Below are 26,868 nucleotides of genomic sequence, written 5' to 3'. Positions count from 1 at the left end.
CTACCAGTAGCTCTCCATCCCCTTCTAAGTAGCTTGCCACGGTATTTCTGAATTCCATGCATTATGGATAATAAATACAATTTGATTAATTACCATTGTAAAAGTATAATTTTGATGCCCAACTTGGTGCACCGATAATGGACACTGAGTTATGTTTTATAGGCATCTAATTGTACACCATCTAAGGCTCACCGTGGCTCTTATGTTTACTCTGTTTCTTTGCGACTGCTGAAATTGGTAGCTCTGTGGCATTTTTGTTTCGCAAAAGTAGCTCACTGCAGAAAAAAGGTTGGAGACCGCAGATCTAGGTTCTGTTCACTTATAGAAATGATTGTGTTCAACATTTGTGAACTTACTTTTTAGATATTTCAGGCCAGATTACATTACAATAGGGAAAATTTGGCTCTTACCCCCACCCGAGAGTATGCCATTATCAAATTCTAAAAACCACCAGGACAATAGGACATGAAATATAACCAGGCAGTGAATATACTGGTGGAACCTGGAGGAAGACCAAATAGCTGTACTTCTGTCATGCACACTCTCCTACAGTTACTCTCTGTGTGTGTGTAAAAAACAGGACCTGGAACTTATATTCTCCAAACACTGCCAGATGTTTATTCTTAGCTTAACTTCAAATCCGGGAGTTACGGGCAGAGCAAGCGCCCCAAGCCGGGTAGACAGAGCCCCGAGCCGGATAGACAGCACCATGACTCAGGCTTTTATTTAGCAGAGATTGATCATTCTGGAGCTAAATTCATCCAAATCATTGTAGTGAAGGTGTATGGAGTGGAGCATTTTGTGTATTACCACATGATATCACAAGGTGGAACAGTGTGTTTTCAATTTAAGAGAAAATCTCCAAAGAAACATACAGGTTTTGTGTGTTAAATATGTGTGAATGAAAGAAAACACAACTGGTAAGCTTGTGATGAGGAAATAACATTATAACATAGATCAGAAAATAGTGTAATATGTGACCTTTAAGTTAAATTATTCAGCCACATGGAAAAAATGTCTCACCTTAAACATATGTACAGTATGTGGATTGCGGCTTTTACATTAAAACATTTTAATGGAGCCAGCTGAATCGCTCTGACAACATGAGAAGAAAACAGCCAAAGGCATTTGTGTATAAACACCACCTTCTGACAAGCCCTCACCTTGCTCTTTGTGTTTCAATAATTTGTCCAAATGTAATACCACAGTGTGCGCAGTCATCTCCCTGTATGCTGCAGCAATGCCAGGCAGCCTGCCCCTCCACCTGAGTGCCTCAAAACCTTCAGTGCCAAATGTGGAGCTGAAAGCGTGAAATGCGTTTTGGCACTGTGTGGTTTGCCTGTTTTGAGAGCATCCTGAAAAGACAAAAAAACATTAAAGAGGAGTAGTTCACAAAAGGTTTTCAAATTTGAAGATGGAGTTTGAACTAATTACTTTCTACAGCGAGCTTTGAGTTTTAGAAATTCAGCAACATGTTAAAATTCACCTTCGCTAAACCACACAACAATTAGGGATGGGTGATATGTCAAAAAAAAAAGAAAAATCACAATGTTCTTGATCACACGTCACAATTGAAGTACAGTGATATCTTTTATATTGCTTTAAAAAGGTAACTGAATTCATCTGCTTCTGTAGATAGTTCACACTTCATAGCAATTGGCCACCTGTCACTCACTCAGTATGACTGAGGTTGATCAATGGGAGGTGTGGGTGGGAAAAGGTGTAATTTTTTTAATCACAGAACTGTTTTTTTTTTTTTTTACCAAAGAACTCATTGTGCCTGTGTCTATTAGGCAACTGAATGGGCAGTAATTGGTGATCTGCATACTGCACTTTATTATGGACTAATGAATTGTAATTAGCTTGTGTTTTTAATGTATTCTCTATTTTTGACTATCGTATTGTCAAAGTTCTCACAATAATATCGTGGGCCATCACAATAGATCGAATTACAAGTCTCTTGGCTTAAATTAAGAGTTATGGTGCAGCAATAGCTAAAAAAAGACAGAGGCAACTACATAGAACATGATCCTTTGCTCCATTTCAGTGCAGACTACATGAAGAAATAACAGTTCTAAGCACTTTTAAGTCTTAGTTTTTTGGATTAAGTCTTGTCAAGGCATTTTAAGAGGAAAAAGTAGCATATGCACAGTTTTGTTCACTCCACAAAATATAAATAAATATCGTACCGTGATGTATATCATGAAAATATTGTACCGAGAGATTTGGATATTGTTACATCCCTAATCATGAGCCTCCTCACCATATCGTGAGCTTTCCAACGATATCGCAATAAATATCGTACCTAGAGGTTTCGTATCGTGGGACTTGGATATCGTTACACCCCTATTGCGCAATGTTGGTGGCAGTATTTTCTTTTATATTACCATGTGGATTATATATCTGTGTAATCCTTCAATCATCCAGGAAGGTTCCATCGTGGTTCATGGGTGTATACTAGTCTCTGTAGACTTCTGATAGTTTTGGTACAACTCAAGATAATTCTAAAGCAATTCAGGTTAATTTCTGTCCTAAATATGACTTTTTTTTCTAGTATCAGTACATGCTCAAATGAGTGTCTACATTCAGTACTAGTTTTAGTGATGATTAATTCTGATTTTTGATACTTTTGACACCCTATTTGTAAAGATTCTTTTTGCAGTCACCATATTTCATCCTTTGAAATACAAGGTCTTATAGAAATAATAATATGCCTAGTCAACTAATCAAAAAATGTGTAGCTGCATCCCTAAACCCAGCTTTCTATTATACACAGAGATTTAGTTTTCCTCCAGTGTAGAAACAAACAAATGGCACAGACACACCCTTAAATCTGTGTGCAAATCCACCCGCTGTTCTCCGCGCTCGTTACACTGAACACATTTTGGTCATGCAGCCTGTAGCGCACAAGAGCCAGCCCACCCCGGTGACTGTCCCGACCCCTCTGCTCCCGCCACAGACTGCACCGCGCCAAAAAACACCGCGCACATTCAGCCAGCGCTCCTCAAGACTCCGCATCTCTCCACTCCTCCGTCCCTCCCTCCACTCCACTCATCCTCCTCACCCCCTCCTTCGGCGTGGGCGAAACTCAGACGACTCGGCGCGGAGAACGTTCTGATATTTTCGCTTCAAAAAGATGAAATTTTCTGGCACTTGAAAAGGCCTTGGACGCGCTGTAAGCTTCTGAAAGGCAGAGGAGAGAAAGACAGAGAGAGAGAGAGAGATGGACAGACGTGAAAGGAGCTAACAACTGTTTATTCATCAACCCACACGATCAATCCTCGAGCATGTATTTGCGGACCTCGGAGATGCGCGTGGTACTTCCAAGTTTATTACCTTTTCTCCGAGAAGAAAGCACAAAGGCGGGCTGCGGTCCATGTGTGTTTGAAAAAAATGTTGTGAGATTTAAAACAGAACAAAGTGGAAAAAGATGAAGCAATCCCCGAAAGCATGCAAGGGCCCCTCCCTGCAGCTGAACAGTATCTACAATTGTACTGGTCTGTCATTCCCAGACACTGAGTTAAGACCTAGATGCAAGTGGGATTCAGGCTCTAGGGTTGTAGTCGTTTTGTCAATTAATCAGTTGCTGGTGTCTTAGTTGACTAAAATGTGTATTGGTTGACTAACATAAGGATTTATATGGGGCAACAGCAGTAAGAGGTTAGTGAGTGAGTTAGCTGAAGATGTGCTATTTATGTGTTGAAAGGCATATTAAACTCATGACTCACAGGTTTAATCTGTCTTTATAGAAGTACATTGTTTCTCGGTACTTCTTTCTGTATAAACAGTTGTTTTTGCATGAACTCCAGTGCAGATAGAGCTTATGCAATGACCCCTTTTTAGTAAAAAAAAATAAAAATAATCAATCGGCAGGGCATGTCTTTAGTCAACCAAGAATTTTAACTACAACCCTTGTTAACACTGGAAATGTACTATCAATATCTCGTTTTAAAAATAAAAATAGTCCAACTGATTTATTTACTTATTCTCTAAAAGGATCTGTATGTATCCTGCACTTTTATGGTTAGGTACTACAAACACAACTGAAGGGATTGCCAGTGGCTTATCCTGCAGATAGAGGACACCTACAGTTTTTTCTGATCCTCAGTGTATGGACAGAATGTACTGTAACACCTGAGGCACTGATTATGATTGGCTGCGGCTTCTGAGCTTTAGCTGTTTGACCAGCCAAAATCACACACAGTGTCAATACCTACATGACCGGGTCTAAAACCATATCCTGATTTATAATGGTCATGATTGACTGGCGGATTCACCAGTCAAGAAAAGCATGAGTGCTTAATGTCAAAACATACTTATGCTTTTGAGTAACTATCATGTCCACTGTTTTCGTATCATCAGCATGAGCATTGCAATTGTTATCAGTAAAAATTTCATTGTCCTCATATCTGGGGGCTGATATAGATATAGGTCATGTTTATGGATTTTAAAGGGACAGTTCGGAATTTTCAACATAGGACCTCATTTCCTAGTGAACCAGAGTGTTGGAGACGTGTAGAGACACTTTTAAAAATATTCCATCCAGTCCTTGTATTGGCAGAGGTCGCTGGTTCTGGTCAACGGCCATAGTTATCCTGCCACTGATAAGAGTCTTACCCACTCCACAAAACACCTGAAGCAAATCTATTATTACACCGGACTGTTGATGTAAATGTCTGTGTTGATAATAATGTTTGAAATAAGACTAAACTTGCATCACATGTATCGTTGCATGTTGAGGTACTATATTCTCAGCAAGCTTTCTATCAGGAAGTACAACTCGCTGCTGCTTCTCAGACATAAATCCTTCAAATGCAAGGATGGTTTTACTTCTAAAATTATTCCATCGACACAGACATTCACATCGATTCACATCATTCAGCACCAGCGACCTCTGCAAATACAAGGATTGGATGGAATATTTTAAAAAAGTGTCTCCACACGTCTCCAACACTCTCGCTCACTAGGAAAGGAGGTCCGATGTCCAAACTTCAAGACTGTCCCTTTAAAGTTAAAATCGTACATACATTTCCTTTAACCAAATTCAGAATGCTGGAATAAGGAAGCTATTTTACATGTATTTAGTGACGGGGAAACTCGATACCCAGAAGAATCTGGAGCAGACTCCCTACCCTCTGGTTGTGAGGCTGAAGTGCTGCTCCACTATGCCTTCACTGATGCTTTAGATACCTCACAGTGTACATTATACCTATTATACCTATACAAAACATGAGCGTTTTTAGAATGGTTTTGTTTGTTGATGTCTTTTTTGTACTGTTTTGTGATTGTCTTCTGTTACCTTCCCAGGGACAACAGATGGAAATTAGCATCTTTGCATATTTACACTGCAAAAGTTGTTCTGTCTCTATCAAATAAAGAAATTGTTAAAAAAGAATTAGTTTGTAGGAGACTCAAATAGGAATTTTGATGACAACCATATGACTTTTAATGTTAAACTTCATAAACAAACATATACTTAGTCAGTGCCATTTACAACAAAGAATTATGTAATACTCCAAAATCACAATTCCATTTAAAGTTGACTAACCACACAGTCCTGTTTGTCAGTTCACATCCAATCATAGACTAATTCCGTGTAGTCACTTGCCAAGAACACTACATGTTTTTTATTGGGCTCTGTGTGTCATTGAATCGGCCTTCTCTTGTCCAGGGCACTAGAAAGTAACCTCTATATTCAGTGACCAGTACTTGTTTTGAAATGATCTTCTTGGCTGGAAACCGTGCCATAGATTGCATGAGTATGGATCATTTGCTGTGCTGTGTTGTGGAGTGATGCCGGAGCTTACATCACCCTCCATTTGGTGTGTAGTGAAATGTACCAGCCCTGTCTGTCCGCTCCAATATGCCTCGTGGAGCTAAACATTCACACAGCTTTGTACCTCTTATACTATTTGCATCAGTCAGGTCATATTAGGTCAGATAAGTCCCTCCTACCTGCTATTTAATGCCAAAAGTGTAATGGTATGATTGATAAATTTTACTTGACATTTACCAAGATGGAGACTTGTTGCACTTTTAATTAAATCTCTATTTTGATTTGGATTTAGACCTCACTGAGTGCGGGTCAAGAAAATGTGTTGGTTTGGTTGTGTAAACACTTAAAGGTCCTGCAGCCGATTTCAGTATTTGAGCGAAATGTGTCTTGCCCATAAACTGTATAAAGAAATGGACTAAGGGCGAGTGAAGAAACCTAGTGTTTGGTTCCTCTCAAATGAAGCCCACAAGGCTAGTCGTTATAGCGGTGAATTTGGAGCTAGTTGCATATTAGTAATAGAAATGTATTTACAGACAGAGGCCACATTTACACATTCATACATGGGTATTTTTAAAAACAGAGACATTTCCCTTCGTTTGTACCCATCTTTTACACACAAACATCATCGCCTCTGAGAGCAAATCTTTCTGAAAACTCCAGCTAGATTCTGGAAAACTATGGTTTCGCGTTTGTGTGTAAAGTGAGATAAACAAAGTTTTAGGCAGCTGAAGTGTCAAAAGTGCGACCTTTTGCTCTGAGGATGATCATGGAAGCACTCAGAGCTGCAGTCACATCTGGTGCAAACACTTTTCATGTGTTTGCATTTGCATACACAGCTGATGTATCATATCCATGACCAGAGACGATTGAGCTTGGAGGTCAACAATTTTGACACTTCTTTAACAGATCTGTGGAGAGGCAAACCCGCTCTGTAATGCAAGATTTTCAGGTTATTTTTGAGTAATACTTATAACTGTAATGAAATAAATTCTGCAGGTATGAATCTAATACAGGTGTCACCCGTAGGCTTGGTGTAGTTATGATGCCGCTCGATGGCATATTTATGCAGGTTGATGTAAATTAAAATGTTTTTGAAAACAATGCTGTGTGCACGAGGTTATTTTGGAAAACGGGGGGGAAATATTTTTTTCTCATCATACCCGGCTATGCATAAATGTAGCCAAAATGGCAAAATAAAAAGACCAGGATCATGTAGAGGAAATAGAGTTGATGGAGCAACTGTGTACTGTCTGATCTAATTATAAAGTGTTATATTGTCCAAGAATCAGGAAGTGTGTGCTTAGCATGCTTGTTATTGTTTGCTTTACTGTGACAGCCTCTGAAAGTTGTGAAAAGCACTTCTAAAGTCATTGCCGTGAATAATTAGGATGCCCTGAATGCATAAGGTAAGTGGGGAATAACACTGAACTGTAAACAGTTTAAAACGAACTAGTTCTGACTGTAAAACCTTTAAATTATAATTTTCAGTTGGATTTGGATACCACTGAGTTTGAGCCAAGAAAATTAATGGGTTCTAGCTGTAATACCTCGACCTCGATAATTCCTTATTCAACACTTAATAGTACCTTGAACAATAGCAACACAGTCAATTGATTTTAATTGTAATATGCCATAACTACTTACCCTTATGATTTTGAATATCTAATACAAATCCTGTCTCTGTCTGTCTCTCCTCCCCACTTATCCGCAAAGGCCAATGTTAAACAGCGATCAATAGGCCACAGTTATGTTTTTGTTCATAGTACTGTATGTCTCACGAACAATCGATCACGTCCACTCAAGTGTCTTTTACTCTCAGCGTGAGAATTTTCAATAGTTTTTATAGATCTTGGCGTTTCATATTTCTTTATAGATTCTCCTCCACTGGGGTCCACAGCAGAAGACACCACTTATGTATTTTATATAACTCTACACTAACAATGGCCGTAAAGGTTAGTAACTGACCACATGATTCTTGTGTTCGACTGTTATTACGGCAGATGCCCTTCCTGGTGCAAACCTCTCTGACCTCAATGACACACCTGTAACTCTAAATCATACTTAAAAATAGTAATAGTATGTAATTTTTCAGCTTAATTGTCCGTCACAAGATTCTTTCTTTGGAGATGTTATTGCTTTAGCCCTAATGTTCATGGTTTCACGGCAGGGCATTAAACTTTTATATCCCCATGGTGACAACCAGGTGATGTTAGCAGGACAAGTTATAAGTCAGATTTGTGGAGTGGCTATCTCAGTCCCACTAAAGAATGCATGTTTTTCTAGGCATTTTAGTAATATGAGCATATGCACTTAATACTATATCAGGCATCTCCAACCTGTAGCTCGGGAGCTACCAGTAGCTCTCCACCCCCTTCCAAGTAGCTCACCAAGGGATTTCTGAGTTATACATATTACCCCAAGGCGTTCCCAGGCCAGCCCAGAGACATAGTCTAGCATGTCCTAGGTCTTCCTTGGGGCCTCCTTCCGGTGGGACATGCCCGGATCACCTCCTGACAGAGGCGCCCACAAGGCATCCCGAACAGATGCCTGAGCCACCTCAGCTGGCTCCTCTCGACATGGAGGAGCAGCAGCTCTACTCCGAGTTCCTCCCGTGAGACTGAACTCCTCACCCTATCTCTAAGGGAGCACCCAGCCACCCTGCGAAGGAAACTTATTTCAACCTCTGGTATCCGCGATCTGGTCCTTTCGGTCATTACCCAGCACTCATGACCATAGGTGAGGGTAGAAACGGTAAATCGAGAGCTTTGCCTTTCGACTCAGCTCTCTCTTCACAACAGCGATCCATTACAGCAACCGCATCAGTGCCGACACTGCACCAATCTGCCTGTCAATCTCGCGCTCCATCCTCCTCTCACTGGTGAACAAGACTCCGAGACACTTGAACTCCTCCACTTGAGACAGGGACTTCCCACCCACCCGGAGAGGGCAAGTCACTTTTTTCCGGTCGAGAATCCCACTAAATCCCACAAAGAATTTTTCAAGGTATTTTAGCTACCATTCCAGGCCAAGCAATAACATTTCCATGGAGATGAGCGCTTAGAAGACCATCCATTCGAAAGGTTACATAGTCCACCTTTAACAGATGCAGCATTTACCCATGAACTTCTGCTTGATTTATACACAGAGCACCGTATTAAACTCACTACCATTCTAAAAGTAAACAACATTTGGTCTCCACTTACAGACGCTTTCTCATTCCTTGTTTAGTGTGTTATATAACCTCTTTTGACCAGCTGTATAGTAACACCGCCTTTATTGGTAGCTTAATGCCTGGTCTTTGCAGTGGACAATAGCCATCATTAAATACCTCTTCATCCCCCTAAATGTGGACCCCGGCTTCCTTCCTGCTCCAGCTATCATTACTCAGAGATGTGTTCGGAGACACTAAAGGAGTTTTAACACACCCAATTTAAGCGCCAGTCGCAAGTATTCTTTATTTCGGTGCCAGTTAAGGTCACTAACACCCTTTTGTCCTGGTGCTAATGTTTCGATAAAGTGCTTTAAGGTAGTGGCTGTAATGGTGTGAAGAAGAGAAAGAGAGAGAGAGGGAGTGTGGCAGGCACTGCAGGCGAGTAGAGGAGTGGTTAATGGAGGGATGTCAGGAGCACTCTGTGATTAAGACATCTGTGCCCACGTTAGGGTTAGGGGTAATGTTAGCACAGCTCCGCCTCAGCTTCAGGTCCAATGTCTGGGTCACTGGTCAGTCGACAAGTTGTAGTAAATTTTGTCACTATTGAAAAACACACTCCTCTCTTTTCGGTTAATATTAGGTAATGTTGTCAATCTAGTTAAAGTTAATGACTCAAAATTTGCCCTAATATGAGCTAATAAGACTGAAGCATAGAGTGCCAAAACGACTTTCTAAAACCTCTCTTTGCCAATAATGCTGCTCAAGATTTTGTAAACCAACTCCACCACTTCATTGCTTTCCCTGGAATGTTCCACACTTACTGATGTCCATGGAGACAAACATGCGACTCCACAAAGCCAAGTTACATGTGAGGTCATTCACAGCAAGAACCTGTGTTTTGTGATGTAATTTTGAGCAATAAAAACACCAATTTAAACACATGATAGTGCAAGTTAATGTCTCTCTTGGAAGCCAAACATTAACATCTCCATGGAGACGAGCACGAACTTATCCTCCACCGGGAACGTGACATGGTGCACCTTGGTAAAACATTAATTGGCACCTATTCTTGAATTTAAAGGTGCATTGCGTGAATTTAATGGTGGAGGGTCAGCTACCTGTTTGTCTCAATGGAGATGTTATTGTTTTGCCTGGAATATTCCATGGTGTGACATTAAACATATCCATCTAGCATATTACAGTAATTCTTTCTCTGAATAGGGGCAACTCTCCACGGATCTGAACTGTAATGTAGTGCAGTGGTGTAAACTGCTTGTTTCTACTGTGATAAATAGGTTTAATCTATGGGGCCACATGAGAAACAGAAAATATTGTGGAGGGCCGGGCCAAAATGCTTAACTCAATGTTGCATAATATTACTATATTTGTCGGACGTTAAGGTGTACTTAAAATCCTAAAATTTTCACAAAAATCAACAGTGCACCTTATGTATTAATTCTGGTTGTGTTTATTGACCTCAAACCGATTTTTATGTGGTACACAGCGCTCAAAAATCTGTCAAAATGTTTTAGTACGACTTTTGTAACCTATGAAGCCGCACCGCTTGATGGATTGTTGGATCATTACAGCTACCGTACTCAGGAGCCTCGCGGAGTAAGTTCTACAGAAGCTAACATCAGTGCACAAGGAATTTTTTCAGCACTTATAGTTTGCGCAAATTAGCCATGAGGTTTTAAGTTTTGTTTCTGTAAAACATAACCAATGTGTGCTAAACTGCATTAAACACATTATTACTCAATGTATATTTGAGTTCTCCTCACAGGAAATAAAAAAACAAACTTAAATCCACCCACCTTCACATTCATAATTCACATTCACCAAGACAGGGAGATGATCTGCCAGTGGATCGTGGATGCCTGGGCTAAAGTATCAATCTCAAGTGTCATCTGTTTGTTTCATTTAGTGCGCCTTATAATCCGGTGTATGACATTATGCATGAAAATAGACGAGAGAATTCAACATTATTTATGTTGCACTTTATAATCCGGTGCGCCTTATAGTCCGAAAAGTACGGTAATTGCGTAGTTTTGTATGTGAATAAAAAACACTTCTAAAATAAAAGCAATTCAGCTTTAGTACATGCAAGAGATAAAATTATAAAATATGTTTATTTTGTAATTTCAAATGAGTTTAAATGGGCCGGTTAGAGTGAACCAAATCTGACCCAGGAGCTGTAAAGTGCCCAGATCTGGTCTAGACAAAGCAATAACTTTTCCATAGAGACAAACAGGTTGCAGATCCTACACAGTGCACATTTGCACAGTGCACCTTTAATTCGTTTTTATGCAAATATCTCATATTACACATTTAAATATTCAAATCCAAATATCCCTTTTCTGTTTATGCAATAAAACAGTGCGAATGGTTAACAAGACAATTACTAATGTAGTGAAACTCAAAGTAACCAGCAGCAGCATCAGGGCAGAGCACCAAACATTTGCTAAAACACTGGTGCTTTACACATCTTTGTGCTCAGTGAACCTCAGTGCACTCTCCCACTCAGCTCCCATGCCCAGACACTGTGAAATCGCATGGATGCATCTTATTGTTTTGTGCTCTCAAACTAACAAATCCAAAGCGTGTCTATAGCATGGCTCTGAATATAGTTGGTTCACACTGTGCATAGAGGCAGACGGCTCAGAGGTGTTATCTCACGTCTGCATCGCTCTGTTACTAGCTTCAAAACGGCAGCTCCATTGTTGGATACAGATTTAGTACTGTGCTATTATTTTAGGCAGGTGTGACAAATGACAAATGCTGTAAACTAACAGTGCTTTATAAAGTTAGGTTAGCTTTATTGTGCCCATAGGGAAATGTGTCCTCTATTTGACCCATCCTTCAATGCTGCTGTCAGGAGCAGTGGGCGCCGCAGTGCTGTACCTGGGGACCCATCTCCAGAACTAGAGCTCAGCTTGGTGAGGACTTTAGTTTAGCTGCATGTCGTGGGTTGATTGGGGGAAACCGCAGTGCCCAAAGGAAACCAACCTAAACATAAAAGAAACAAGTAAACTGCTCTCATTATTGTTGCTGCTGGCAAATTTATTACCTTATTACAGCATCAATAAAGTATTTATCTATTTCGGAAAGGCCCAGTTTAGCCCTTGGCTAAAAAACATAATGGTAAAGCCATAGTGAAGTTTAGATTTGTCTTGGTGTGGTCCTGGTTTAGTTTTGGTTTAGTTTAGAATTTGTTCTCTTTGTTCTTCTTTTATTTGGACTTTGATTAACCCAAGTTAGTTTTCTGTTTCATTAAAATGGTGTCATTCTGATTCTGATTTCACATCTTCATTTTTTGAAATGAAGATACATTGTTTACCATCGGTGTGCAAAGATATTAAAGTATCGATATATCGTATCATTTAATGTGATGATACAGTATCAATATTGTGGGCTGCTGTATCAATATAACATCAAGAGTATTTTTTGGTATATTTTCCTAAATTATTTTGTTACAGTGCCAGTTTTGTTGCTTGCTTAGATTAAAATGTTTCATATGAACTTTGCACAAGAAGACTTTTAGTATCACAGTCATGATTTAGCCTTTATTTTTTATTGAACCATATCGAATCTTTTTAAAATATATCGGATGGAGTCGAAAGTGCACTGTATCGAGATATGTATCGTATCGTGGCCTATGTATCGAGGTATGTATCATATCGGCAACTTCTCAATCATACACAGTCCTACTAAAGAACATAATGGTGAAGCCATAGTGAAGTTTAGATTCGTCTTGGTGTGGTCCTGGTTTAGTCTTGGTTTAGTTTAGAATTTGTTCACTTTGTTCTTCTTTTATTTCGACCAATTAGCCCCAATTAGCTTTCTAGGTCATTAAAATGATGTCCTTTTTATTTTGGTTACACATTTTCATTTTTTGACATGAAGGTACATTGTTTACACATTATACAGAATCTATACTAGCGCTGAATAATTTTGAAATATCAAATAGCAAGTATTTATGATTTAATACTACAGTTGTGTTTTAAGTTTGCAAGAGTATTTACATTTGAGATTGAATTGAATGATGAACTGCAAAATTTATTTAAAAAAAATGATGTTTATAATATAATTATTTTTCTTTACATAATATTTTAGATTGGCCTATTGTAACTAATTGATTTGCAAGACATGGGTGTATTGTACTTTTCCCAGAGGTATTTGAGCTGTATATGTTTATCTCACCCTCTCTCTGTTCCTTCTTGAGTTTAAGCCTGTCTCAGACGTTTGCAGCGTGCAGCTCTGTGCTGAGAGCTTGTTTTAGCTGTTAACACTGATCTGTCTCTGTCTCTCCAGGCTGCTCCCTCAGACTGTGGGCCTGCTCTACGTCGGCAACTATGACAGGCCCTTTGCCAACATGAAGGTGAGACAATAAATGTGTTGTTTTGTTCAATTTATTCCAGTGCCAGCCAGCTCCTGCCCGCTGTGCTGTTAGAGCTTCCTCTAACTCCGCCAAAGTCTTAAGCTCCGGATGGAAACCTTGAGTCGTAGGCTAGACTATTTGGTTCAGGTTCTTTCATTTGTGGCTTTCCAATTTCATATGCTCACAGGCTTTGGCAATCATGAAAACCAGTAGGTTAGGGCATCAGGTGTGAAACTTTTGCTAAGTGTATGACAGTCATTTCAGAACATTTGCTGTGGAAATTCTAAAAGGATATTACCCTGAATACCTTGTTTCTCAAATTGACAACAGATTTGAAGGGGACATATTATGTAAAAGACTTTTATGAGCTTTTAACCTTGTATTCCCCCTTCATTAGCATACCCAAAGTTGGATTTCGGGTGATTCATTCATACTGCTTTGAGTAATTTTGTATCCTCTGTACTTCTAATAATTCACACTATTCAGACTCCAGGTCGAACATTAATAGCCAGGCTGGCGCCACCTAGTACCCCCGCTCCATTCCATTTCTTTTCAGCGACTAGGTCAGGAATCGGAATACACAAGAGCAGGGGTCTCCAACCTTTAGCTCGGGAGCTCTCCACCCCCTTCAAGGGATTTCTGAATTAATTATTATTATTATTTACCATTGTAAATGTATCATTTTGATTCCTAATTTGTGCACTAATAAATGGATAAAGGTTAATGTTTTTTAGGCATCTAACTGTACCTCATTAAAGGCTTGCCATGGCTCTTCTACTTTCACAATTTCTTGCGACTGCTAACATTAGTTGCTCTATGGCAATTTTGTTTTGTAAAGCTCACCTGAGGAAAAAGGTTGGAGACCCCTGCACTAGATGGTTCGCAAAAACCCCGCAAGTTGGAGTTCGGGCACCAGCCAATCAGCAAAGAGCCATACATTCTGTGTTGGCAACGATTCCTGAGATCAAGGATATAAAGCCGGAACAAAGAGAATGTTTGGTGAATTTTATCAAGTGGAAAAAGTTATTGTCCTTCTTCCTAAAGGGTTTGGGAAAAGCTTAATATACCAGTTAGCCCCATTAGAGGCACATTACACACATCACGACCAAATACCAGCAATTGGTTAAATTAAAAAAGTGCCTGCTTACCGGCAAGCAAACCAATTCTAATGCTGCAAGGTCAGACGGTTCCTACGAAGTGAAACCAGCTGATGAATAAGGGTAGTACATTACGGGTTAAAATGCCATGTTTTTCATCATTAAAAACAATTAAAGTCCACTGCTTGCTATTAAGGTGAAATGCTAATATGAAGAACAGGATTTAGATCAATTTTGCAATTTACAATGAGCAAAATGTATCTGCACATTCATGCTAAATACCTGCAAAAATACAATGAAATTAAAAAGTGATTTAGAAGAAAGACGTGTATCAATCCACCCATGAAGTCAGTGGGTACAGTTTGTACCAGACAGAGATGGATACTGTCTTTGTGTCTGCTCTGTTCTGTGGGTACACTTGACTTTGAATCTATTTACGTTTTCCCCCTCTGTATCCACTCATTGATTTTGACCAATTTTTATAACCAGTCACTCACATCTGCAGAAGTTAATTTACTATTAATTCCTTCCAGAATCACAAATAACAGCTGACACATTCTGCCACAAATAGGCCAAAGCCATTTATGCATAAGTGCGGATAATTACGCAAATAAATCACAACATCAGCGAGAGCAAGCCTTTTATGCAAATAGTATGTAAATGAATTAGGCCAGCATTATTCAGGCCGTGTTTCATTTTTGACAGTTGGTGAGATAAACTTTCATTAACTACAGGGATTAATATCTCTCTGTAGATATGCCAAGCTGATCCATCATATTGAATCTGCTCTGTGCGAGGGATTCTTCAGTTAAACATTGTCAATAATATTTCAGTGTAGTTTACCGCACACTGAGGACAAGAGTTTTGAATAAAAATGCAATTTTCTGAACCGAGCCAGACTAATTACTTTACTGATTTTCCATTTGTAAATAACTATTTCTTTTTGTTGAAGTACGTGATTTTTGTCCATGTTTTTGAGCAAAATTTGTCTTGCCTTAATACAGATATATTGCATAAGCAGCTCTTGTGCTACACAACATGTTTTACTGTGCAGGAACCAGAAAGTGTATGTTAGCATGCTATTTGTTATTGCATTACCATGACAGCAAACTCCACTCTGGTCTCCGAAAGTTGTGAATAGGGATGGGCATTCGATTAAATTTTCATAACCGATCGTCTGGAGAATTAACAATCAATTTCCAATTAATCATTAATGTTTTTATATTAAAATTATCATTATCATTATTACTATTACTAATCTGCATAAATAAACTCAACTTTACAACATAAACCATAAACACAGAGCTACATCAGCCCGTCTGAGATTATAATGTGTTTAATTCAGCTTTGACACATTTGTTTACATCTTACAGAAACAAAATTTAATACACCATGGCTCATTTGCACAAACTATAAGCACTGCTCTTAGCTCTTAGCTCAGCTCTTTATTTAACAATCATTTCACTCACTTTATTTATGTTGGTCAATTTATTTATTTTGGCTGCTGCTGTGATGAAAAGACTGAAAAGTGTTTGTCTTTTTGCGCACTCAACTTTATGTTGCAGTAACCGAGATACTGTGTTTACATGCACCATGACAAAACCGAGATACTCAAAAAACCCGATCATACCCGGGGCACTGATGTGCATGTAAACACACTCATTGAGCGGTATAGTGATCTCCAAGGAGGTGTGCCAAAGCCGAAAGGTGGAACTGTGAGGCCACAACCCCAGCAACCTACATTCAGATTGTCGATTAAAAAAGAACATGATCGACAAAATTCTTAATGATGAATGATCCATTAGTCGACTAATCATGCCCTTCCCATTGTTGTGAAAAGTGCTTATAAACTCATCACTGTGAATAACTATAATGCATAAGATAAGTGAGGAATTACTTTGGGCCGCTGCAAACTGTTAAAACTGAACTAGCTCTGCTCTGTTCTTCACGTATTTAAGACTTTAAGTAGACGATTATGTTCTGTTATTGAAATTCATCCCTGTTAAATAACGCTGTATTCTCTGACACCACTTTTCTTTTTCTACCATTGCCATTATAGTAACAGTATTTGTATCAAGGGCAAAAAAGTTCATAATAAGCAAGTATAGATTGAGCAATAGACCGTATTGGTAGTTCATGCAGAGTTAATAATGATGAGACGCTGTTGTCTCATGATCATTAGCTTTGGCCTTGGCAGTAATTATCACTTCATCTGTATTATGGTCTGTAGGGAGCACTGGGGACTATGGCATGTCTATTCTTGTAATGTCTTCACACTTATAAAGACGCTGCCTTTCCTGGGTGACTCATGTTTGGGCTGTAAATATCGCTGGTACATGTGTAATTGCTAGTTGCTCTGACATTTCAACTAGATCAACTCTGCAGCCTCATGGTTAAAGAAGTGTATTGTCACTGATCAAGGCTATGGAGCTAATATAGAGTTCAAATAATTTCCCTTGTGGATCAATGAAGTTTGTTTAAAGCATATGTACTCGGAGACCACACTAACATTGATTTAGCTTCGGCAAACATGTGACTCATCATAACTGTCCAAATGTTCATGCAAATTGGTTGTAATGGCTCAATATTTGGATAACAGTTTTATCTTTGTCAGAACTTGGAGCCAGGACTTCAGGAATCAGCTACAGTGAGTTTTGATTTCAAGTTATCTGCAGCTTTGGAACAATACGGGCTTGTGCACAGTATTTAATCATATACTTAATTAAATAAAGTATCCAAAGGTGTTTTAATTATTAGCTGCTAATGAAATTCTAATTGTGAATTGCTATGACAACAGCGAGATTCAAGGACATAATGTAGGTGCTAGATTTGAAGCACCATTTTCAACACAGTCACTTTCTTGCTTTAACCACAGCTAAAGTGACAAAAATTTAGATGGTTTATGTAATAAAATAGACAGTCATATAGACAAGTAGCATATAGCATGGAGTGTAAAATGATGAATACATACATTTTTAATGTATTTATTAAACGTCATGAGTCTGAATAAATATGAATTTTATTTACTTATTATTTCCATATTTATCACCTTTTTATATTGGCATTAGCAAAAACCCAAATTGTTTCACTTCTTTCTGTGCTGTATACCGTATTTTTTGGACTATAAGTTTAAGGTTTATACGTTTTTTCATGGTTTGGGTGGTCCAGCAACTTATACTCCGGTGCGACTTACATATTAAAATTTTTACATTGTCAGCCGTGAGAGGGCGCTCTAGGCTTGTGTGCCAGTATCTGCTTCACCTATTACTCCTGTACTACTGTCACATGGCTCCACTGCACATGTCTCCTGCAGAAAGAGCCCCTGTCCTGCAGCAAGTACTGAAATATTCAGCCGAAAACAGTAATCGAGCAGCAGAAAGAAATAAAGAGGTCGCGGAGTTGCTCTGAAGTGACACCAAGGATGGAGAATTCAATGGATTTAGTGATTTGCAGTGAGAGTTTGGTAAACTTAAGTTATGTTGTTTATGCTATAGTTATCTGAATAACTTAATGTTAATATGTTACGTTAACATATTAACGCCTATTCAGCCTGCTGTTCTCTATTTTCTTGTTATTACTATACCTTGCCTTTCAAGATGAAATGACGGTTCCTGCTCTCTCATTTTATAAAATAAATTTCCCCCAAAAAGTGCGACTTATATATGTTTTCTTCTTCATTACAGATTTTTTGGCTTATACTCCGGAGCAACTTATAGTCCGGAAAATACAGTACTAATTATTACTAGTGTTGTCACGATACAAAAATTTCAAACTTGATTTCGATAGTAAGGAATAGATTCGATAATCAAAACAGATTTCGATACCATAATGATGATTTAAATGCTCTTTATTTAGACAATAGAATATGATTTTAAATAGTACTTTCTTTTATATTACCATTTGGCCTTATATCTGTGTATCTATGTGCTCTTATACTTGCTCAGATACATCTCAAGATCATTCAGGAAAGGTTCATTTCTCTCTTGTGAATGACGTTTTTGGTATCAAGACCTGCTCAAATGAGTATCTAGTTTCACTAATTTTAATATCCATTAGTATGTGATTTTTAATCTAATTATTACACACTATTACAATCTGTCACTATCAGTTTTCTAATTTATTCCCCTAATCCGCAGTGACACATTGTTCCAAAATTTTATGTAGGTTTTGCGCAGCAGAGTTTTGTATTGCTTGTGTGTTGGCATCTCCCCGCTCAGCTCTGTGTGTGGTCCGTGCTCCTCATCATTAATCAGAGTGTGTGATGGCTGTGGCGCTGATCGTCAGAGCAGAGCAGATAAGAGGCGCTCTGTGTCAGGCTGCTCGGGCTTTGATGGAGCTCTCCTCACACCTGCTGTGAGCTCAAATGTCCTTAACTACTCATATCTACATTAATGAGTCTCCGTATCACTGTGGGGACAGAACACACATATTTGGACCTGTTGTTGTCCTTCAAAGCGATAACAAACTGGAGCAAAAGGTGTAAATAATTTGGAGCTTTAGTGGTTTATGCCTTGTTCTGTTAGTCTGTTAACTAAATACGCGAAGTGTGTTAGAGTAAATGCTTTGGAAATGTGGTGTAGTGAACCAAAGATGACTAATTACCCTTAATGTAGATTCAGGATACTATCCTAGTTCAAGAATTTTTGCAAAATCACAGTTAGAATAGTAATAGCAATAGGCATATATTGATGTTTGAGGTTATGTTTAAATGATGACGGTCTGAACAGAAGACGCACAAGTGGCGTCGCGTCTTCACTTTTTATTCTGTGTTTAGATGAGTGTATTCAGGAGGAAATCTGCGTGCACATGGTGACGGAGAAGTGTGTGGAATTCGTTTGGGTATGCATGCCAAGCTACTAGATGGTGACGCTAGGTCAGAGGTGGGCAAACTACAGCCCGGGGTCCAAATGCGGTCCTTTAATCTTTTTCATCCGGCCCGCTGAACTTGAATAATAATAATAAATTTCAGTGTTTTAAGAGTAATTTCAATAAATAGTAAATACCGTGGGACTTGAAAGACAGATATTTTGTTGTAATGCTTTGTAATGATTTTCAATTAGGGGATATTTCAATAATATGGGGTCTGTTTTCTACATACCCCATGTTATTTTTTCTCTTATGAGGTGGATTACAAAAAAACTCCATCCATCTGCTCCTGGTCCGGCCCTCCTGTCAAATTTTAGAACCCTTTGTGGCCCAAGAGTCAAAAAGTTTGCCCACCCGTGCGCTAGGTAGTGATGTAAACACATACGTGCAGAGCAGATCTGACCAGAGTTTTGCGTCTTGGGCAGTGTAGACGGAAACACTACGGCGGAGCATATTCAACTTTTCCAATCTGGAGGGCGGTTTCAGATTTTTGCATTTTTAAGCCCCAAAAAATGCTGTCACAGTCTAAATGAAAGACACTTCCGATAAAATATTTTGTCGTTTTTCCCTGCAAGCGTTCTTGTGTAAACAGGCCCTGAAACTGTGCACAGAGAATACAGAATATTCCTATTTCCATGTGAACTATACACTGAGTATACCATATATCAGCCAGCGACAAAGTGTGCAGAAAAAGTCATGTTTTTTCCTTAGAAATACATGTGAAAATGATATAATTCTCTTTTCTGATTGCATGATGATCTTCTTGCTTGATTTTATTGATCAAAAATACCTACATGTATTCTTACTGTGAGAGAGGTCACGTCTCCACAGATCTGACCTAATTTGGCCTGGTGGCGTCATCTGCTAGTCCTCGTGGGGAAGTAAAAGTTCGAGACCATATTGTGGAACATTCTGTCCAAAACGGTAACATTTTCGTCCAGACAAATCCAGTGGCCACACAAAAATTGATTTAGCTTCTGCAAACATGTGAATCATCATAATTAGAAAACTGTCCAAATGTTCATGCAAATCAGTTTTAATGGCTCAGGATTTGGATAACAGTTTTATTGTCGTTATAACTTGGAGCCAGGACCTCAGGAATTGGCTGAAGTGAGTTTTGATGTTGAGTTATCTGCAGCTTTAGAACAATATAGGCTTGTGCAAGTGTTGGACTGGATTTAGAAATGTTTTTAAATTGTTAATTGCTATGACAACATTCCTAATTAATTGTACTTTCTAAAAAACAGCCATTGATTCAAGGATATAATGCAAGAGCTAGTTTTTGAAGCAGTTTTTGGTTACACACACTCAATTCCCTGCTTTTACTACAGCTAACGTGACAAACATTTAGATGATACAATAAGATAAACAGATGTCAGGCTTTCCACCAGAACAGTAACATAGTGCAACTTTAATAGTCTTTTTAATTGCTGGTCAACTGGCCACAGCTCTGATTAAACCTTATGCGCATAGTTGCTGGATCATTACCCACAAATCTTTGCTGTGTAGGAGGAAACTAGCAAATATTCTCATCCATACCTGATGTCAGCTTGGACTAAATTGTGTGACAATTCATTAAAAAGTTCTGATGTAATTTTGTGTATTGCTCACAATATGGTCGAAAAACTACCAATAACACCCAGCAAAATAGAGCCATCAATTAAAAGTTTGTGTAAATGGAGTTTTGTGGCCGTGCACTGAGAGTGAAGTCGTGACCAGACAAAATATCATGTTTATTTGGATCATTTTTGGCTCCATTTAGCAACTGCATATCAATTTGCTATGTTTTAGATTCAAGTCACAGTGCTGCAGACCCACAATTATCATTTTCAAATCGCTTAAGTCAATCATGTTTTATATATCAAATGTCCATCTGGTGTCTTGTGATGCTATTTGGTTTCAGATGGCATCACAATATTCTATAGACCAATAACATTTAATACAGACGGAGGCAGCTAAAATGAATATTATAAAAAATGCTGATACACTGTGTTATTGGGTCTGGTCAGTAATAGAAATGATCAGGTTCAGCAATTGTAAGTTTACCTTATGGATATTTCATGGCAAAGTACGGTGTAAGTAAAGAGGGAAATCTGGCTCTTTCCCCATTCTGACAAGATCTCTGTCCCCAGTAGCTCAGTTGGTAAAAGCTTTTGTCCACAAATCCAAAGGTTGACGGCTCGAATCCCGCTCTTGACATACACATCATTGGTTGAGCGGTCAGATCCAGGTCCACAGATGAATGCTGTCATTGTGTCCTTGGGTAAAACACTTAACCCAAGTCGCCCCTAGTGTCTGTGTACACTGGTGTGTGAATGGGAGCGTGATTCCTTGTTGTAAAGGGCTTTAAGTGCCTTGAAGGTGGAAAAGCGCGATATAAAAATGTGACCATGACCATATAGTGGACAACTGCGACCAAATTATTGCTAACATTTGTGGTAGGGTTTCGCTGCAGTTTTTCTTTTTCCTTAGTATTGCATTGATACTTTGCAGTGACATTGTGCTGGGGATGATCTTTATCAGGGGTCTCCAACCTGTAGCTCCTGAACTACAGTAACTCTCCATCCCCTTCCAAGTAGCTCACCATGGGATTTCTGAATTATACATACTTCGCTGAATAACTCAGATGTGATTGATAAAATGCCTATTTTCTTTGTAAATGTGTAATTTTGATTTCAAATTTTCTTAATTCATTAATTATGCACTCATTTCACAATTTTATTATTACCAACCCATCCCAGTTTTTGATTTTGAAAATCTAGTCACCCTAATTCATGAGCATAACGTTAACAATTTTTCTCAGTATTAGTTCACTAATGCTAGTCGTCGTTTGTCTTTACGTTTTCGTCTTTCTTACTTTGACAGTTGTGGATAAATTCTTCATGGACAGAATATGTCCGTTGTTGACCTTGTTGGATGAAGATTTGGTGATGGGGCAGATTTATGAACTTGGTGGAAAATACGCAAGACATTTCCACAGATATTTTGCCATAAAAAGCATTAACTGGGGGTTACATTTACCCTACATCACTGCAAAAGGGCCTATTTGTTGATGTACTAAATGTTTCTATATAAATGCAAGATATTTAGTTTTCACTTCCTCTAAAAAATTACAGCCCTTGCTATTTGATTATTGCAGGAAGAAAATGAAAAAGAAACTAGATGAGAGAACTCGAGAATAGAAAATTGTCACATTACAGATATTACACAAGCGCTCATTCGTAGAAAACTACCACAGACTATGCTAATGCTAACGCTAACTTGAGTGGTGAACCCAGTGAACCACCGCCGTCCCATTCCCCTCTCCTCCATTACGTTGCCAGATTGAGATTTAACACCATATTTTGCTCCGTTTGCCTCGGTCCCACTTTATTGGCTGATTTTTCTGCGCTCGGTTGTAATGTGGCGGCCGATTACGATGCGTGGGATAATGAACAGCATTATGCATATTCTCAGAGGGCTGCTGACGTCACCTAACAGGATCTGAAGACAATTGTTGCTCCGCCATTTATATGTCTCTCATTTGGTTATTTCGAGACATTTACAGCTGCGACGGGCCTTCGTAATTACACTGCAGCTAGCCAAGTGTACACATCTAGCGTCAGGAAGTGGCTAATATTAGGTTTGCCAGGTCATCGTTTAGGGGTATATTTGTAAAATGTGCTATTTTCTGCTACACAGTTAATTTTGTAGCCTATTTTTCTACTTTGGATTTCCCCTTTAATTATACCTAATTAGTGATAGTTAAAGGAACTGTATGCAAGACACTGATTTTAAATTGTGCCCCCAGATACGAGTTAGACAACAACAAATTCGATATAGCTCTCTTACTGATAATAATTGCAATGCTGATTTAGTCTTAATTACAAAAACATTGGACATGAGGGCCAATTTGTTGTTATAATTTGGTATTTTGGTTCTCAATATGATTATCCAATTAGAACGCACAATGAATCACACATGAGTTTCTCATTTGAGTTGCCAGTTTCGGTGCTGAAATCCAGTTGGTTTAAACCTAAAAAGACTCACTCTCACTGATCTGCATATTCACTGTCTAAACCCCAACATCTGCAGCCAATCATGAGTCAGTGCAGCTCAGAGAGGGAAATCATAAGCTCTTTATATCTGTAGGTTTCAGCACTGGCAACCCAGGTTAGGTTGTGATTGTATTGTATTTCTGAAAACAGCATGAGTGCAGGTTACCTAACAGTTCCTTTAACATTTAGTGGTAATATTTAGTGTTGTAGAATTCCGCACTAATTGTCACCAAGACCAGTTTGAGACCACAGGGTCCCAAGACTAGGACAAGACCGAGACAATACCAAAACTTTTAAAGGTCGAGACAAGTCCGAGACCACGGCCCATCGAGACCAATCTTTGTCATTTCCTACATTTATTTCTATTTTGGCACATATATATCTCAATATTTTTAATAAATCTATCTCCATTTGATCTGGTTAGTGTTCTTTTAGTCTTAAAATAGGCCAAGCAAACTGTGCTGCTTTTAAACGCCCCCTTTTTGGGGCCTGACCCACAGTTTCAGAACCCCTTCTTTAATCCTGCTTCCAATGGGACGTTACAGAAAAGAACTTCAATATTAATCAAGTGTTTTTTTCAAGTGCAAAACATTTACACTTACATTATCTTATTGGTTTTGCAGTGATATTTAGCAGCCTCTACACACCGGCTGTAATGAAATATGATTGTACTCGTCGAGTGTCAGACCTCAAGTCCCAGACAAGACCGAGACCAATTACCATCAAGACCAAGACAAGACCAAATCTAAATGTGCTTGAGTCTGAGACAAGACCAAGACAGTAAATAAGCGTTCTCAAGGTCGTTCTCGAGACCAAGACTACTAGTAATATTAGTCGTTGTTGAAATAGTTGTAGTTGTAGTTGTAGTTGTAGTAGTAGCAGTAGTGGTAGTTGTAATTCATTTTTAAAACTTCAGCATGTTTACTTTTGAGAGCCACCAGACCGATGTACTACATTACAAGATGTCTCTCTAAGTCTGGCCACTGCAGACTATCTCCTTGACTTTTATATCGTCTCTTTTTATCTTCTTGCTATTATTAAAATGTACCTGCTTGCTGCGGCGTGGCTTACCCTTGGGCCTCTTCTGATTAATTCTGTCTGAAATACAAAGAATAAGGATATACATAGCAGACAATATATATATCCCATAGGAGAAAACTTTGTCATATTGTGTAGGAATGCCATGTAATATAAAGCAATAGAGCCAGTCCCTTGGGTGACCATATATGATATAACTGCAGGTAGACTTTATGTGCTGCATAGGTCCTGTAAAAGGTTAGGTTTTATAGCTGGGCCTTTGTTGTGTGATTATTCTGGGAGTCACCTTTTGCTGTTGACATACTCTTTTCATAGAATTTATGTCCTGTAGCAGTTTTAGTTATCAGCTTTTATTCCCCAAGAAATTCTACAGCAAAGGTGCACTGCATGACTTTTCTGGTGGAGAGTTAAGACGCCAGGATGACTCCACAGAGATAGAAAAGTTTAATGCCATACACATTTCATTGTTTTTAGAGACTTTCATGTAATGTTGAGAATATGTGAACTATTACAGAAAGTCTTTAATAACTTAAACTGATGTGTCTGGTGAGTTTGCTTTGTAAATGTGTCTATTTGTACCCTGAGCGTCAGAAGTATTGGAGCAAACATTTGTGTATTCTCTCAGGATGCTGGGAGCAGCACAAGTTAACCTGGTCATGAGATTAGAGCAGCTCTGGGCAGATCTCACGCACAAAGCCCGGCCCTAGTGTGGGGCTGTAGTGAAACACTGGCTGATGCAGTGGCCAGCTCTGGGCCCTGGTAACCAGTGGCACATGTGCGCCACCATAATGAGGCAGATTTTGGCGGATTACGCTCCAAATGGTGACGCAGGATGGCAGCCAATAACTCCCCCGTCACCGTGGGGACCAGCTCCAGCAGCCTGCACCACCCTGACAAGTTTAATAGCACACATGCTTTTCAGTTAGGCCTTACTTTTACCTTAGTTTTAGTCAAAAGTCTTCAGTAAATCAGGTGAGCCCATGTTGCAACACAGGCTCTGAATCATGCGCCACATTTTAATCACAAAAATTGTAATTTCTTCAGCAACACAAACACAATAATTATAGTAAATGTCAGCCGACAGTGTGAGCTGATACTGTGGAACAGGAGAGAGAGACTAGCTTGTAACTTGTATTTAGACTTGCAAATAGTACGCCATGTAGCACATAAATGCTACAGCTATGAACTGAAGATATTTTATGTTATTAGGTTCTTTTTTGAGTTTGTTTTCATACCTGATAGTTTTGACTGCTCACACAGTCTTCCTCAGAGTGGTCACATGATGTTGTCGAAAGTGCCAGGTATGAAAACAAACCCTCAGAAAAAAGAACCTAATAACATAAAATATCGGAAAACCAAATGAACCTCACTGGACTGTAACTCTAGATATTCTTGATATGGGTTCATGACATATAAATATCTTTTTTTTTTTTTCTTTTATCCTGATTATGATCCAGTGATATGACCATCAGTGTGAACCCTTAAGACATTGTGATAGTGTTGTTCATTACAGTCCAATCCTAGGTATACTTTCATTGTAGGGAGTATTATACCTTTGATGATATAGGCCAAGATAACAAGGACTGAGATGGCAATGAGTGCCCTCTGTACAGCCCAGAAAAGGAATTTCTCTCACAAACAGTAAAGGTTTTGCCTTTTAGCAGATTAAAATATTTGATGCAGTAACAAACCCACATTAAGAGGAAATAGTTTCTGTTGCATCTATCATTATGTGCTCCTCTGTCAGTATGCTTTTCTTTCTTAAAAAGTGGGTGCTAGACAATGCAATATGTCAGTATCTCTTGAATTATATAACAAGGCAATCTTATCCACTACATCAAATGCTGTACTTTGTGTCACTATAAAACACTAGTATATATAACAAACAACAAAATGTGCATATTTTCTCTCTCCCCATCTCACATTTGTCCAAAGTACTTTTACCGTCTGAAGTGTGTTTTCGTGTTGCGTGACTGAGTACAGTTTTGTCCTGTCTCTTCTCTCTCTTGGTGCTTTCTTCCTCAAACACTTCCTGTGTGAAGTCAGCACCCACTGTGGGCCCAGATGCTTCTCTCCACGGGATCTCAGGAGCTCTTGGAAGATCTGCTACAGGCCAAGAATGAGAATTTTTTTTTCCCCAACTATTAGTATTATTTCAGATTATTGCCCGCCATGTTTGTTTTTTGACCTTCAAGTGGATCCTAAATCGATGCCAAAAGATCTGTTCATTACATTTCAAAAACAATAATACGACCTCTCCAACATTCGTATATGCAAGATAAGAGAAGTGCCTTGCCCCAGGACACAACATCATCATGTAATAGCGTAAACAGTAGAAGTGTAAGTGCTGCTGTACAGTGTGTAGGTTCTTGTGTCAGTGTATTGTTCTCCTGACATGTTCAGCTCTGGCATTTACCACAGTCTGGAGAAGCTCTCAGCTCCACGCACAAACAACAGCTGCCCAAATGTCTCGTTTGACTCACGGACGCTCCTCTTCTTTTCTCTCCTGTCCTTGTCTCTCCGCT

The 26,868-nt window shown here is 38.9% G+C and overlaps 1 protein-coding gene across 1 annotated transcript in view; it reads left to right on the top strand.

Annotated features, from left to right (window-relative positions):
* Positions 1-26,868, top strand: part of rngtt (RNA guanylyltransferase and 5'-phosphatase) — a 149,788-nt gene that overhangs the window by 108,708 nt on the left and 14,212 nt on the right. Inside the window, exon 14 of the mRNA XM_020939046.2 lies at positions 13,239-13,305. Coding sequence (XP_020794705.1) covers positions 13,239-13,305 — 67 coding nt within the window. The remainder of the gene's footprint in view (positions 1-13,238; positions 13,306-26,868) is intronic.

This window comes from Boleophthalmus pectinirostris, unplaced genomic scaffold, assembly GCF_026225935.1.
Source record: "Boleophthalmus pectinirostris isolate CB_2022bp ecotype Guang Dong unplaced genomic scaffold, ASM2622593v1 HiC_scaffold_13, whole genome shotgun sequence".
In the NCBI taxonomy this organism is placed as follows: Eukaryota; Metazoa; Chordata; class Actinopteri; order Gobiiformes; family Gobiidae; genus Boleophthalmus; species Boleophthalmus pectinirostris.
Note: the sequence above shows the minus strand (reverse complement) of the source record. Positions and strands in the feature narration are given on the sequence as shown.